Raw genomic sequence first — 17542 nt, 5'->3', positions numbered from 1 at the left:
AATTCTTACTTCATTGATCTTTGAAGTGATCAGGCCACAATAAGAGAACCACTTTGAAAGCTGCTTCTTACAGAGAAGTAATGGATTTCCTGGAAAAGGTATTGGCTTGGTTTAAAATAACCTGTATTCGCTTAAAATTTCATTAACAGTCTAGCATTGTTATCTTTTCACCTTAGGAATTACATTTCTTCAGTAAGTTCTGATATCAAGTAAGTTGTACCCATGCCATGCCACAGTAACTGTGCCATGTCAGGACTTAGACATGTGGCAGTAGTCACAAAAATCTCCAGCTCCAAGATTCAGGGATTGGAATAAATTATCAGCAATAATGTGATAGAGTTTTAAAAATGTTTTAGGAGTGCTTATACTATTAAATGAGAGAAATTTGTGGGATCTTGGTTGGCTTTATCTCTGCCTCCTCTGTGGTGTTCAGCACAGACATAATTATCAGTAGAAATTTGTTGACATAAATCTTAACAAGCTCAGGAATTGTGTGAAATGTTGCTTCACTAACTGTTTTGAGCCCTACTCTCAAATTAATAATGACATCAGGGCTTCTCTGGTGGCTCAGCAGTAAAGAACCCTCCTGCCAATGCAGGAGACGTGGGTTTGATCCCTGGGTTGGAAAGAGCCTCTGGAGAAGGAAATGGCAACCCACTCCAGTATTCTTGCCTGGAGAATCCCATGGACAGAGGAGCCTGGCGAGCTGCAGCCCATGGGGTCGCAGAAGAGTCAGACACAACTGAGCAACTAAACAACAACAACGTAGGGTTCAGTAGGCCCCACTATATTCCGTAATTCCGGAATTGACACTGAGGAAAATGTTTACCACTGAAAAGTGATCATTATAGATGGTAAAGGGCACAGAGGTGGCATCAGGTGACACAGGCTCACTTCTCATGCCAGGGCAGCCTGTGGATGGACCCAGAGATTAGGGGCTTCCCGTGGAACTGAGAGCAGGGCCTTGAGTCTGAGGCTGCTGTATGCCCCACTCTCAGGACCTTGATTAACCTCAAGAAACATTCCAGCTCCCTATCAGGTAGGAATCCAAGACTCCCTCCGCGCACACCAGGCTCCAGGGAAGTCTTTGGCTGGCAGTCTAGAGGTGAGAGCAGTTTCGGTTTCTAGGGCCTAAATTGGCTAATGCAAATGTAATGTGTTTACTACATAATCCCAGGGTCTATGGCTGTGTGATAATTCAAACAGTGCAAGTATTCAAGGTGCTGAAGCCTCAGAAAGGTTGTTTTCTTACTGTTTAAAAAAGTTTTTTTTGTTGTTTTACGATAAAGTAACCTGCTCACCTGGTAAAGAATCCACCTGCAATGCAGGAGACCTGGGTTTGATCCCTGGGTTGGGAAGATCCCCTGGAGGTGGGAAAAGCTACCCATTCCAGTATTCTGGCCCGGAGAATTCCATGGACTATATAGTCCATGGGGTTGCAAAGAGTCAGACTTGACTGAGCAACTTTCACTTTCAACCTGCAGTGAGTAAACGTTCCCATCTCACTATACTAGATGACAGATCGAGTTAGATACACGCTGTAGTCACTGTGCATGTGATGGCCGTGGATGTGTGTGATGCTCACGTACTGTGCTGACGACTCGGCGCCAGAAGTGGCTGTTGCTAAAACAGTGACTAGCTCATTTTCATGGTGAATAGAATAAAACTCCTGAAAATGCAACATGTGTTAATCGGTGCCAAAAGTACCTTGTTTTTCAGATGGAGTTAAATTTAAACTCAGATCATTATGAACAGGCTTGTCCAGCAGAATACTCAAAAGCCGTGCAGCTTAGGAGAATCCTTTGTGTGGGATGTTTGCACAGGCTCCTAAGGCCCTCATCTTTGGCCCTGCCCATGAATGCCGGCAGTCCGCCCCAACCGGAAATGTTCCTGCCAGTTACCAAATCACCTAGGGTCGTACCACTCTTCGTGGTATGTTCCTGGTCCACTATTGAGCCTTCTACTCACACTGATTTGGGAAATACAAGCAGAAATCAAACCAGTGAGTTGCACATCTATCATATTTGGTGGAACATCACAAACTTGTTCTCTCACTTGATTCATATGATTGTAACAATTTTTGTTCCCATTTCCAGTTCACAAGACCTATGATTTCTGCATATACTTGCCAGCATGTGGGTTCTTCTGATTTATACCAGTTGTATTTGTGTCAAATAGTATCTCATGGTTTTCATTTACATTAACTTATTATTAATGAGATTAAGTTTTTTAGTATTTTTTTGAGTGTTTTGAGCTTCCTTTTCTTCTGGTCTCTTTTCTTAGAGCTGTTTATATTCTTTGCCTACATTCCTGTTGGTTGCCTTCCTTTTTGTTGATTTGTACTAGTTCTTTATATATTATGCCTACTAATCCTTTGTCTTGTTTTGGCATTGAAATCATCTATTTTATAACTTTTTACTTTCTTTGTGGTATTTTTGTTTTATAGATTTATAATATAGTAAGACTTTGCAGTCTCATGATGTCATCCTGACTTGTGCTTTCAAGTCCACATGAAATTTATTTTTCTAGATGGTATATGGTATAGATACAGTTGTATTATTTTTTCCATTTCATTTACTTTTTCACCTTCACACGCACATGTTTCTGGGCTCTTCATTCATTTCTGTTGATCTGTTATCAAATAGACTACCACTAGTACATTGTATATACAATCTTTTTTTTTAAGTTGTATTGATTTCTCAAGAACTGAGTTATGAACTGACACTTGCTATTTTTCTTTAATTTGCTCTACAGTTAACAGAAATGACTCACAGTTTGAAGTGGCCTCCATAGTTTCAGTGGTCATTCAGTTCTTCGTTTGTTTTCTCCTTAGGTCATTTCAGTTAGAATCTTTTGTATACTTGTGATGAAGTTGCCATTTCATCCAGAAGTGTCTCTGCCTCCTGTTTTTAATTGGAAATATTTTTAGTTTAAAGCTAGAAGAAATCCAGTTACAGTTTCCCTGTTGTATAAAGTCATCTCTCTTTTTTTTAAATCTTGAAACAAATTTCTGTTATTGTTTAAAATTGTACTAGGTGTTTTATTTTTCTTATATTCTAAACATCTTACGTTTCCTCCATCTTACTGAAATCTTTGAATTGGAATCACATCTTTGAAGGAGCATCACTTAAAACCATGTGTTACTATACAAAATATAAATTTAGGTCAGTGGGACAGGCTTCAAAGCTTATAAATGGATATGATTATAAGCTTGTGCCTTGCAAGAAGTTGTTACAACCTTCAATACAGTTGACTGACTAATGGTATATATAAAAAATTAAATATGCTCTTCATACATACGCCAGAAAACCCTGATTAATTAACAGAACTGCTGCGAAGACAGCTGCTGATACTACCATGACCATTAGAACCACCACTGCCACCGCCTCCCTTTATGAGTGCTGACTCTGCCAGGGACTCTTATCCTTTTAACTTACTTGAGGTTCACAGTAACCTACGCAAGTACCATGTGCCATGAGTGCACTTGGAAACTAAAACTAGGGAGGGATCAGGTCACTGGCATAAGGTGAGGGCTTTAATTAAATTCAAGTCCCTCTGATTCCAAATCAAACATAACAAGAAGCATGTTGCCTAAGGGAAAAAATTGATGGCAGTTGCAAGATCTCAGAGAAACGGGCATGAACGGGATGCCAGTGTCTCTTCATTCCTGCTTCCTGATCCTCACTGCAGCTGTAGGTAATGACTTTGGATTCTCACCTGGGCCTCCACTCTTACCTGGGCCTCAGCACTCAGAGTTATCTCAAATACCCTTGAGTGTCAACTTCTCTGGGAAGTCTTTAACTTCTCAATTTCTCTCCCTACATAAACACACCTTGTATTGTTCCTGTTGTGACACTTACTACATTACACTGTAATTGCTTGTTCATCTGCCTTTGTCCCCCTTCAGATTTTTACCCCCTACTTTTTGGCCGCACGTGGCATGGGGATCTTCGTTCCCTGACCAGGGATCATGCCCCCTGCAGTGGAAGCTCAGGGTCTTAACCACTGGGCCACCCGGGAAGCCCCCCAGGTTCACTTGTTCACTGAAGAAACTCTATGAAGTGCCCAGTCATGCCCCTGCCCTGAAAACTCAGTTATTGGAAAAGTAACTGAACATTGAATCAATTTCTGTTCTTTGACAGCACAACTTTGTAAGCTCTGGAGTTTAGACACCCAATAGAAAAAGCTCAAAAAGATACTAAAAAGAAAAAATAGAAGCAAAATAAATGGGGAAACTGTAGTCTGAAGGAAAAAGTGTGATGAGTTAAAGTATTTATTACATAAAGAACTAGTAAAAATGGTAGGAAAAAATTATGAACCTCAAGAGTCGAGAAATGCTTTGACTAAGTAATCATCTGCTTAGTTTTCCAAGTTAGAAATCTGGATTCCATCCTCGTTTCTCCTTGCCCCTTCTTTCCAATTCCTAAGTAACCCCCAAGACTTGACAGCTTACCCTCGCTTCTCTAGCTCATCTGCGGTCTTCCACATCCACACCCTTCAGAGTAAAGTCTAAACTCAGGTTGACATCTACATCTCTTGACACACTGTCTCTGCTTTCCTTCAGCCTCCTGTTTCACCAGCCCCCGAACTGTGTTCCGTGCACCAGGTATTCTGAAACCACTTTGGGTTCCCACCACACTCCAGCAGTTTGCATTAATATATGCTGTGTTCCATCCCCATAGTCCTTCACGTTGATTTCTGTTCTAATAGAAAATATTGTTTTCAACTCTCTTAATTATGTTCATCATCCTTTCTCCCGGGTTAGCATCAGTAGATTCTTTATCATGATATCACATGCCAAGAGACAACCAGAAGACTGTTTTATACTGACTGCCCTTTCATTCACCTTGAGATACACCATTCGGCACTATTCCGGTACTCTGCGTTGCCTCCAGGTCTAAGGTGAAATTTCTTCCCCTGTTGACTCCTAGACCCTTCCAACTGTGTTAATTCCCTTGGTGACAGCCAGCTCTACCAAGTGATTCTGTTTCACAAGAATGGTGGTTGGGGGCATAAATGAAAGTGGTCCTGATGCACAAATTGAAACTCCACAGTGAACCCTAGTTATAGCTCCCTTAGCCTAGTTCAGGACCCTGACGCCAAGTTTCCACCTGTTCTCAAGTAGAGACGAATACAGCAAGCCTACACAGCGCTTTAAAAAAAAAAAAGGTTTTGATTCTTAAGGTGTTACATTTTCCATTTATTGTAGCCTCTTTGTTGAGAAAAAGGCCCCAGATCCTGATGAAACTTTCTTAAAACTGTTATTAGCTGGTTATGAGCTCCATCTGTCCCTAGGAGAAGAAAAAAAAATCCTGACACAGTGATGTCATTTTGCGAGAGTTTTCCCTTGGGCCTCCTATAACACCAAGAAGCTAAAGGGCAGTTGATTTAAGAAACGTGTTTAGCATAATGGACAGACTTGATAATCCTCTGCAAACGTTAGCAGTACTGGTCTGTGCTGGAGATGCTAGGCAAGCAGGCTTGGAAAAGGCCCATTTCTTATTTATTATATCATACCTGCCTGCCTGCTGTCTCCATGACAAGGGTTATAAAGCACATGGATCCCCTGATAGCCTTTGTAGTTGACTCACAGAGAGTAGAATCCGAGTTTGATGGGAAAGGTGTAGAATAAAGACACAAATGAGAAGCAGAGGATGTGGGCTTCCTTGGTATTCAAAGACAGAAGGACCAGAACGAAGGTTTTCTAGGTTCTCAACCACTACTCTGTGAACCTGTACTTTAGAAAAAACATTTTTTTTGTGTGATAGTTGTCTGAATCCTTGTGTGTCTTCTAAAGTAATGTTTATTACTGTCATAGGCCTGAGGCTCTATAGACATCCACGGTTGGATTTACTGTGAAGATTCCATTAATTTGGGCTTATTAAACAGTTTAAGAGGAACAGGTTGGTGGTTCTGGGTGTAGTGATGTTAAAGTTGGCCTGAAATAAAACTTTGGAGATTAGGTGACCATATTCTGTCTAGAGCCCTTACATGTTTTACCACAAAGTTCTTTTTTTTTCAATTCCAATATTTTTATACCAGCAATGAAAGAGCACTTTACACATCTAAACTTTGCTAAAGATAGTAATGCCGTCCTCTGTCCAGACAGCTCGAAGTCTTGTCCCCATGAAGCAGTGTTAGAACTCAGTAGTGACTTCACCATGTTCCTGCTGCCAGTGTGACCTCATTCTCAATTGATTCAACCTGTGCAGCAGGGGGTCGTTAAAGGAAAACAGTTGTCGACAAAAGGCCCATCCATCTCTCCAGTCCCACACAGTATTTTCAGTCTCACATCATAAAAGGTGTGCTCCTTTATGTTACTTGTTTATGGAATACTTAAAAAAGTTTGTATGTAAATATTAAAGGTTATTTCCATTTGCAGTTATTATAACATAGTGACTCTACTCCCCCTATCGTGGAGTACATCCCTAAGCCTGTTGTACACCCACTGATTTTGTGCCTTGTCCTCCCCTCCTCTCTGTTGCCCTCGCCCCTCCCCACTGGTAACCACTAGTTTATTCTCCATACCTGGGAGTCTGCTTCTTCGTTTGTTGTACTTTTTAGAGTCCAAGAATAAGTGATATCATACAGTATTTGTCTTCTCTGTCTGATTTATTTCAGTTAGCATAATGCCCTCCAAGTGCTTCCATGTTGCTGCAAATGGCAATATTTTCATTCTTCTTTATGGATTGGTAGTAATCCATTATATACATATAGTCTTTATCCATTCATTTGTTGATGGGCACTCAGGTTGCTTCCATATCTTGGTGACTGTAAATAATACTTTTACTTTTCATTTGAAATATCTTTTTGCGTATCATCATAGGTGAATGATATGACCAATAAGGGGTTAATATCCAACATATATAAACAGCTAGTATAACTCAACATTAAAAAAAATCAATCTGACTAAGAAAATGGGCCAAAGAATTAGATAGATATTTTTCCAAAGGGGAAATAGATGGCCAACAGACCCTTGCAAAGATGCTCAGCATCAATAATCATCAGGGCAGTGCAAATCCAGAAGCATGATGAGACACCGCCTCACACCTGTCAGAATGGCCATCATCAAAAACAACACAGATAACAAATGTTGGTGAGGATGTGGAGAAAAGGGAACGCTACTACACTGTTGGTGTGAATGTGAATTGGTACAGCCACTGGACAACAGTATAGTAGTTTCTCAAAAAAACTAAAAATGGAATAGCTTGTAACAGGAAACAGAGACTGCCTGGAAAAAAATTTTGATCTGACAGTGTTTGCAAAAATGCTGATTTTTGATTAAGAAGCATTTGAAGGGTATGGTATATACTCTGTTAAGGGCCAGTGTGTGCCCAGTGGGAGAACTCGGTGTTTACTCAGGTGTCACCCCAGTCTCTGAGCTAGAGTTTATGAGTGCATGCTCAGCCGTGTCCGATTCTTTACGACCCATGGACTGTAACCCGATTGGCTCCTCTGTCCACAGGATTTCCCAGGCAAGAATACTGGATTGGGTTACCACTTCCTCATCCAGGGGATCTTCCCAACCCAGGGACTGAACTGGTGTCTCTCGCATCTCCTGCGTTGGCAGGCAGATTCTTTACCACTGAGCCACCTGGGAAGCCCAGGCTAGAGCTCACTCTCCCAAAATAGCTAATATTCCTTGTTTATAGAGAAGAATTGGGACCAGCGAGGACTTGGATCCTTCATCTACAGTCAGACAGAAGTTACTGGCATTTGTATGAAAACAAGCTAGAATTCTTGCTGTTTAGTAAATCCTGTTTGCTCAGCCTGTTTTTTCTTTCTTTTCTTTAAATCATATGCTTTTTTAGAAATATGCGTGGAAAAAACTTTGCATCCTCTTTAATCCTTGAAACAAATTCATGAAATGCTAATTTTACATATTTTTTTTCTGGCCTATCACGTCTCCTATTCCAGAAATTCTGAAATAATTCCCTGAAGGGAACATGTCCTTCAGCCGTGATCCCAGTTGAAAAATGCTTGAGCAGATGTACTGTATGTGAAGGAATCATTCCTCCTTAACTGATACAGTTGTGATTTAAACAAGTGAAGTGAAAATCCCATGATTTAAATAGGAAAAAAAGGCACAGAATTATATGGAAATTTTGTTGTTGTTGTTGAGTCATTAAGTCGTGTTGGACTCTTTGTGACCTCATGAACTACAGCATGTCAGGCATTCCCGGAGTTTGCTCAGATTCATGTCCATTGAGTCAGTGATGCTATATGGAGATTATAACAGTGTAAATTATGTGTGCCAATAGAGGAAGGACTAAAAAGGGAAATATATCAAGTGAGTATAGTGACAATATTAGAATGGTATTACATGGGGATATGGTGGTTTGTTTTATTTATTTATTTCAATTTTTATTTATTTATTTGGCTGCACTGGGTCTTGGTTGTGGCATGTGCGATCTTTAGTTGTGTCATGCAAATTCTTAGTTGCAGCTTGTGGGATCTAGTTCCCTGACCAGGGATCGAACCCTAACTCCCTGCAATGAGAGCAAAGAGAATTAGCCACTGGACCACCAGGGAAGTCCCTATTTTTTTTTTTAATTGTATCTGATGGCATCATTTTTAAAACAGAAAGCTTGTTTTAAAATGTGTTTTGTATAAATATGAAGTTCTATCTTAATAATTATCTGATAGTGCAACAAGAAATTCTCAAAGTGATTGTTAAGTCATTTTATTGTGATTCACCCAAATAACTCCAATGACTGTCATTGGAGCATCATCTTTTCCTTAAAATCTTAATCTTGACTAGGAATACTGTAGTATTGACTTTCTGTTTTTCTGTTTTTAGGGGAATCGCAATCATGTTCACAAATCTGGGCATATCTAAGTAGCAAGGACAGCAAAAATGTAAACCAGAAGTTTTTAAAGAGACAGTGTTCAGAATATAGTGACTATCTGCAGCCTGCTTCCCTGGTGACACAGAGGAGAGACCAGCATTTATCGTTTCTTTGAAACCATGTGCTATGTGAGCAGGAAGGAAGTGCCTGCTCACCAGAGGTCAGAACAGGATGGATGAGGTTTGAGGGGGAGTATTTACTGTGAGGTTGTCCCCACCCCCTGTATTCATGGCAGATGCTGTTATTTCTAGTAGACTTGATGGAAACTTGGGCAGACCCAGGTCTGCCATGCTACGTAGGGCACGTTAACAGGAAGCCGTGGCCAGGCATAGATGTCTCTGTGTGCTGGGCCAAGATGCACAACAGTAAGAAGTGTAGACCTTGACCAAGGAAATGAACCGGCAGCACCTTGGAGACATCAGTCTGAAGAGGGTCCCCTGCACAGGAAAGTTCTCGCGGTCACGTCATGAGTTAAAGTCAAAGGACCTAATGAGGTTTAGTGTGAGACAGAAAGGCATTAAAAGGGCCTGACAGATGCCTCTGAAACCCAAAGGGTAGTTGGTAAAAGTGGAAGAAGCACGTTTTCTGTGGACCTTTGAGGAATGGAACTCCGAGCACTGTGTAGAGATGGGGTAGACATGTTCCAGCCCAATGTGAAGAAGGTGTTCCTATAGCTGGAGTGACCCTGTAATGTAGTGGGGAGAGTGATGCCTGGAGACTTTCAGGAGGGGCAGCTGGAGGGGGCTTTTCACCCTGTGTGATCAGACTCAGAGGGGCCTCTGCCACCTTCTGGGCTCGTGTGTCACAAAGCTCTGCTTCAGTTCCCTCCTCCGGGATGGGTGGTCCATGGTGTGGCACCCCAGCACCCTCTGCCTTTACATCCATTGTCAGCCAGCAGCGGAGTTGTTTCCTTTGCATACTTGTCTCTAAGCTGGAGATGGAGAAGCGGAATGCTGCTTGCATAGCCCTGCCCCTTTCACCTGTGTCACTTTCTCCTAAAACAGGTGGCCTCTCCTTCCATGCCCTCTTTAGTGTTTACCTTAAACCAAAAGCACAAAAATGGGCCTTCTGTGTGTTTCTTAAAGTGAAAGTTGTTCAGTCGTGTCTGACTCTTTGCTACCCCATAGACTATGCAGTCCATGGAATTCTCCAGGCCAGAATACTGGAGTGGGTAGACTTTCCCTTCTCCAGGGGATCTTCCCAACCCAGGGAACGAACCCAGGTCTCCCGCATTGCGGGTGGATTCTTTACCAGCTGACCACAAGGGAAGCCCAAGAATACTGGAGTGGGTAGCCTATCCCTTCTCCAGCTGATCTTCCCGCATTGCAGGTGGATTCTCTACCAGCTGAGCTATCATGTGAAGCCCATGTGTTTCTTAATTTGTTCTAAAGTGTTGTCTGCTCTTACTCTGGATGTGAGGTTCAGTATGACCCCTTCATCTCACTTTTGGAGGCATTCTCTCTGTTCCTATCTGTTCAAAGACAAATATGTATCCTCTAGAGCAGGAGTCCCCAGCCTTTTTGGCACCAGGGACCAATGTCATGGAAGACAGTTTTTTCACAGACTGGGGGTGTGGGGATGATTTCAGGATGATTCAAATACATTATGTTTATTTTGCACTTTATTTCTAGTCTGATGCCACCACCCGATCTGACAGGAGATACCAGAATGCAGCCCAGAGGGTGGAAACCCCTGCTCTAGAAGCTTATGCAACTCCCAGCTGGGAGCCTGAAGTGGATCAGGGCAGGAGACGGATGGGATGGGGGGTAGCTGATACTCTCGTCTGAAAGTCTCTAAAATTCCCTTTACCCACATGCAAGTCAATTTGGCAAAAAAGATTATTTCAATAGTGACTCATCTTCAAATTAATAATCAAATTAACATATTTAAAAATTTTAAGAGTTCCAATTTAAAAAGTAAGTGATGTTTTTAGACATACATATCTGGACAGGATCGCTGCTGTGGACAAAGTAGGTATGTTTTAGCCTGATTTCTTAAGTGTTTTTTCTCTGTGACATATATACTGGGTTGACATTATTTTTCTAACATAAATTCAGAATTTGTCGTCTTTTATTGACTCCATGGGTCTTTTCCTCCCTGCAGGAATTGGAGGCCTTCAGGACTTCGTGCTGAAGTCGGCCACACTGTGTTCCTCACCATCCTGCCCCCCATTCATACCTCTCAACTTCGAAGCCACCCCTATTGTGAGGGTTGCTATTGAACCAAAACACCCAAGTAAGATGACCTTGTTTTTAAAAGCATGTGATGTTCATTACATTTTTTAAATGCATGCATTTAATGCTTGGTTTCTCCTGGTTTGTTTTAGTATAGACTGTGAATTTTCATGGAGGTATATAACAGGGGTAACTTAACCAGCCATAAGGCCACACAGACCACCGCCATTTCCAGGGGAATCTAACCTGTATCTTAGGAACCTGGCATCTTTAGATACCTTTGCCATCCAGGGAGACTTTATCTTCTTCCTTATGGCAGAAACAGAGTCGTCTCTGCATCCCCCAGAACCCTGGCACAGGGTCATGTCTCAGCAAAGCTCACATGTGAGCTTTATGTGACTGTGTTATGTGACTGGTTCTTTATGAGACTGGTTCTTTAGAATCTTATACAAGACTGCTTGATTCAGAATCACATCTGCTTCCCTCTGGGTGTGCTAGATTATCTGGACACTGGGCATTCCCTTTGTGTTTGGAAAGCACTCTCTGCCCCTTTCTATCTGGCTGTGTGATACCCACATACACCAGGGCCTATAGTATTAACAACTAAGACTTAGTCTTCGGTTCCTACTATGTGCCTGGCCAGTCCTCACTGACTCTTGTACTTTACTTCCTGTGATTGTCACTCACCCACTGTTCCCTGTGACTCCGCTGTTCCCAGCGTTCAGGGGTAGCCAGTGAAGCGTCTTCCAGACTGCTCTAGGGGAACCAGAGAGCAAACATGTGATTTGCTCACAAACACAGATTTCTGTTGGCGTGTGTAGTAGTCTCACTGCCCCTGCATCTGTATATCCCCTCTCTCCTCAGAGCCGGGCCTTCAGAAAGCTTGTCTCTGCCCCAGGTTCTGAGATACATCCTAGCCACTGAGGTTGCCGGAGACCCTTAACAGATATGTATGATGGTACAGGGAAACCCGAATGAACTTTTTGGCCAGCCCAATCACTTGTGATTGTGGTTTATAATTCTGTTAGTTACCTAGGACTGCCTAACATGTTACTCCAAAATTCGGTGACTTGAGAGAACAGTAACGACTCATTTATTATTTTTGGCGATTCTTCCGGTCAGGAGTTCTGGAAGGGTTCAGTTAGGGGGTCTTATACAGCTGTAGTTGTGTGTAACCACAGGCCGCAGCCGTCTGAAAGTGTGCCTGGACTTGCAAGGTGGTCTCACTCACAGGGCCTCACCAGTCGGTGCTCACTGCGGACCTGGGTTCCTCCGCAGGGACCTCTCCTCAGAGCTGCTTGGTGGTCCTGGAGTGCAGTGTGGTGACTGGCTTTCACCAGGAGTCCAGGACACTAAAGCAGAAGCCTTCTGTGATCTGCCTTAGGAGTCACATACCAGTTCTGCAATATTGTGTTGGTCCGACGGGCCAGCCCGGTTCCCTGTGGGAGAGTACTGTGCTGGAGTCAGGCTAGCAGAAGACGAGGGTGACTTGGGGCCATCTTGGAGTCTGCCTTCCACAATGAGGCCTCATTATTTTTTAAAACCTTACCATAACACTTTGTAAGATAGCTGCACAGATCTGTTTCTAGGCTCCATTTATTATAGCGCTTGATTTTAGTGACTGTTATTACTGAAAAATGCACCTCACAAAGTTACACACAGTCCAATGGAAGACATGCGTCACTGGCTTTACTAAGTCATGATATCAATTTTTACAGTCCCACGTACCAGTTACACAGATTTTGATGAAATGAAGATGGTGATTTTTTTTTCTGACCTCAATTTTTCTCATACTAATTAGAACACTGATTTTATAGTTTTGTAGGTACTGTGTGGAAAGAGTTCTGTTACATTTCTACATGTATATACATTTCTAATATATTTTGGTGATTTACAAGTATAATAATGGTAATTTGTATCTGCTGAGAGTTTGAAGAAGTGGTATGGCTCAGCTTTGGGAGCCTTGATGATAAGTTTGTGACATGTGTCTCATGTTAGCTGTCTGTACAGATAAATTATTAGAGGATAGTTTTCTTCACATTGCTGTATTATTTGGAAAAACAGAGTAAACCATTATTGTAAAAGTTCATCGCATTATGCTTTTCCCTTCAGAATTTGTCATGAGTTTTCCCATGTATGCTGTCTTTAGATTATGTTAGTCCTTACCTTGTAATCAGTATTTCATTTTGTTAACCTAGGTGAAATGCCTCAACTCGTCAAAGGAATGAAACTGTTAAACCAAGCTGATCCTTGTGTCCAGATTTTAATTCAGGAAACAGGAGAGCACGTTTTAGTCACAGCAGGGGAAGTGCACCTTCAGCGCTGCCTGGATGACCTAAAAGAAAGGTTAGGTGACGACCGAGATGGAGCCCCCGATCAATGGGATATTTTAGTGTTTGCTAAACCCCTTGAACTTATACTATGGTTTGTTGTTGGAGAAAAACTAAGTGCCCTCAACTTAAACATGAATTGTTATTGTGTTATTGGATCATAGATTTAATTTTACTAACAGTATTCACTGCTCTACTTGCATGATTTTGCATTTTTAGTGTAAGTCATAAAATATTTTCATAAATACGTATTTTACTTTAAGCATATATACACACAGTATGTCAGGGCAACAAAACAAAATCATATTTTGTGAACTTAGGCTGTAATTAGGATAGACTTTCTTCCTTATTGATGTCATCTCTGCAGTACAAACCTTCAGTAAATCTTCATATTTTTCTATCATAGTGATATGTAAGTGTCATAAAATAGGCATCCCAAATAACTTTTTGTGAGTTACGTTTTTCCTCTTTATTCCAAAGGTAATATATGTTTATTATAGCAATTAGGAAAATACAGAAGAATAAAAAGAATCATTCAGTTGCCATGCAGAGATAATATGACCATTACATTTGGGTTGATAAATCCCTAGTCTGTTCTATGCATACTCAACTATCTACAGATATCTATATATACAGTTCTGATTATTTAGTTCAGATAAACTGCTAATTGCTAGCAATTGCTAACTCAAAAGGTGGCATATTATATTGCTGGCATATTTTTTAGGCTTATGATCCGTATTATCCTTAAAGTCTGTACCAATTTACACTGTAACTAGCAAAGTGTATTTGAAAGTGTTCCTTTTCCCAAACTTTTGGCAGCCCTGTATATCATAATTTTTAAAAATTTCATCAGTCTGGAAGACAAATGTTTGTTCATTGTTAATATACACTTTCTATGCTTAGTAATGATACTGAAACGTTTTTTAATGTATTTATTGATCATTTATTTTTCTTTGATGAATGGCCCTTTGATGAATTGGTGGTAGTGGTACTAGTTGTAGTAGTAGGTGGTATTGTAGTTCTACTGTACTACTACTAATAATACAGTAGAATAAGGAGAGCTGCTTCTGTAGCACCACCTACTTGGGGGTTTATATTCTGTATCTCTCTCTCTCTCTCTCTCTCTTTCTCTGTGTGTGTGTGAGATTTTATTTATATATTTAGTTTTGGCTGTGCTGGGTCTTCTTTGCTGTGCTCGGGCTTTCTCTAGTTGTGGGAGCGGGGGCTCCTCTCTAGTTATGGTGCTTGGGTTTCTCATTGCAGTGGCTTCTCTTGTTGCAGAGCACAGGCTATAGGTTGCCTGGGCTCAGTGGTTGTGGCGGACGGGCTTAGTTGCCGCAGGGCATGTGGGATTTTAGTTCCCCAACCAGGGATCAAACCAGTGTCCCCTGCATTAGCAGGTAGATTCTTAACCACTGAACCACCAGGAAAGTCCCTCAGAGGGTTTATTTTATTTTATTTTTTTAATAATATTTAAAAGTTATTTTTTGGCGTTTTTGAACTCTTTTCTTTCTTTTTGCACTCTTTGCTACCAAAGTAAAACCCAGTGTTAAGTAACCTTACATTTCTCAGGTCATTAACTTGCCTTTAAAAATACTACTTTTTGGTATTTAGAATTCTACTTCAAGTCAGCAGTTACTTGGTGTTATCTCCTGAGGTAGAAGATAGTTATTTCCTATAGCTTGGCAAATCCACTCTCGTTTTTATTCTATCTGTATGTAACACACAGTGGACAGATGTATCAAGAATATTCATAGCTTGATGTATGGCAGAAATGAAACCAATATTGTAAAGCAATTATTCTTCAATTAAAAAATAAATAAATTTTAAAAAATATTCATAGCAACAAAAAATTTAATAGGCAAAAGCTGAAAAAAAACTTGGATAAAAAATTATGAAATTTTATACAATAATCTCAAGCTAACTGTGCAGACATGGATGAATCTCACAGCATAATGTTGAGCAAAAGAAGACAACTGAAAAAAATAAGTTTGATTCTATTTACATGAAGTCCAAGAAGCAGGCCAAACTGAACATATGTACTATAGGGGTTACATGTTTAGGTGATAAAAAATAATTTAAAATGGATTACAGTGAAAATCAAGATAGTGGTTACATTCATGGGGTTGGAAGAACACATGAGGGGGCCTTCTGAGGATTAGTAATGTTTCTTAACTTGAGTAGTGGTTTACATGAGTGTTCACATTGTGACAAGTCATAGATCAGTGGAGTTTTGCTTTGTGTACTGTTCGATATGACTGTTAAAGTTTGCAGTTATACTTAGAACATATAGAAAATTCTAAAGTTTTTTTAACCTCTCATATGACAGAACCTGCCTTCTAATATATAAGCCCTTTTGACATTGACATACATGTTCAGGAATGCGTTAGTACAGGTTTCAGAGACAATGGGGCTACCTATGGTCTTTTGGCCAGCAAAACTGTCAGAGTTCTCACCATCCACCTCTCAAGGCAGTAATGCTCAGATATGGCAGGAAGCCACGGGAAATTACTAATGTAGTCTGAGCCTCTGGCACTTGTTTTGAAACATTCACATGCTCTGCATTGCCAGGGTTTAAAGAACCTTTAGCTCTGAGGCACTTTGCAGGTATGACAACCATACATACACACACCAACCTTTCCATGATGCGGAGTGATCCTGATTATTCTTACAAGTGATGACTGTGGGAGAATTCTTGGAAACGTTAGAAATTAGAAGGACTAATGAGACTTTTAGCCCTTTGCACCTTATACTAGAAGGAAAATGGGACAGTGTCATAGATGGACTCACTCTCACAGTTTCAGTAGCTGTGCAATCTGTTTTCTTGAGTATTCTCAGTGTATGAACTTATTTTCTCTAAATAATGATAATTTTAAAAATATTTTCCTGTTTCTAAGATTTCTAAGTGCTTTTCTTTTTAAAAAAAACAGGAATGGATATTAAATTTTACTGAACGCCATTTAGCATTTGTAAAGATAGTTGAATAGATTATTAGATACTTTTAATGTGATATTTTAGCAGATGTCCTAATACAAATCAATTTTTATAACCTATAATAAAAGCTACTTAGTATTGTAGTGAATTATTCCTTTAATATGCTGTTTAATTGGATTTTTCCGGATAGCATAATGGCTAAACACATTGAGGTCGGACCTAGACTTGAAACCCAGCTTACTTGTTCTGTGACTTTGGAGAAATTATTTGATCTTTCTTACTTCATTTTCTCCTCTACAAAATGAGGCTAGTAATACACCTACTAAGTAACACATGTAAACCATGTACCACAGTGCCTCGTACATAATAAGGGATTAGTGGGAAGAAAACACACACAGACATATATGTATATATACATCTTTTTTCATTGTTATTTTATCTTAAATTTTACATCTCAGGCTAAAGGTTCTTTAAACCCTGGCAGTGCAGAGCATGTGAATGTTTGAAAACAAGTGCCAGTTCTTAGGTAAGATTGAACTACAGTTCTGTCTGTGTCTGCCACCTTTATCAAGTTCAAGTGTCAGAGTAATAATAAAGTGTCAGGTAGATATCCATCTTGTTGTATATTCTGCAACAATATATATAGCATTGGAATAAACTAATCCTTGAAAGTAAACATACTGGCAAGACCATCTTCCTTGAAAGGGATTATTTTTTCACAACATTTTAATTTTCTTCCACATTTTATGATTCTATTTGGGTTCTGTATTCTAAAACCACTTGTGATCCTTTTGTAGTTCATGAGCATGATGATTGGGTGTTCACGCTGTTGCGTGACATGTGCCTCCCTCACAAACCTTGTTACGACATCGGCACATTACCTGTCTGACGTGAAAGAAAAAAAAGAAAAATAAATAAATAAATAAAACCACTTGTGGTAACATTATTTTTAGAAAACCATTTATTGAATTTTCAAATTTATCAAAAAGTATAAAATCAGATAAACCAAATACCTGCCCTATACCCACAAAATGTATAAAGCAAAAACAAACCTAGAATAAAAAGTAAGCATTTCAAAACGTTTTACTTTCAGTATTTAATTTCCTTATTGAATTACATTTCCCAGGGAAAAAGCATAATTCCAGGATCCAGAGATATCTCATAGTATATATGTGTACATACATGTATGCTTATGTATGTACATATATATGTACATTTATACATATATCCATCCACATTGCCGATGGTAGACCAG

General features: G+C 40.1%; 1 protein-coding gene and 1 non-coding gene across 2 annotated transcripts in view; both read left to right on the top strand.

Annotated features, from left to right (window-relative positions):
• The window catches only part of EFL1 (elongation factor like GTPase 1), a 111507-nt gene that overhangs the window by 70865 nt on the left and 23100 nt on the right, over positions 1–17542 (top strand). Inside the window, exons 16-17 of the mRNA XM_043921791.1 lie at positions 10953–11084; positions 13222–13369. Of these exons, the coding sequence (XP_043777726.1) occupies positions 10953–11084; positions 13222–13369 (280 nt within the window). The remainder of the gene's footprint in view (positions 1–10952; positions 11085–13221; positions 13370–17542) is intronic.
• On the top strand, positions 17073–17178 carry LOC122707272. Its single transcript, XR_006344785.1, has one exon. It is a non-coding gene; the product is annotated as a small nucleolar RNA U13 (small nucleolar RNA).

Source organism: Cervus elaphus, chromosome 13 (genome assembly GCF_910594005.1).
Source record: "Cervus elaphus chromosome 13, mCerEla1.1, whole genome shotgun sequence".
In the NCBI taxonomy this organism is placed as follows: domain Eukaryota; kingdom Metazoa; phylum Chordata; class Mammalia; order Artiodactyla; family Cervidae; genus Cervus; species Cervus elaphus.
This window is presented reverse-complemented; position numbering and strand designations above follow the sequence as displayed.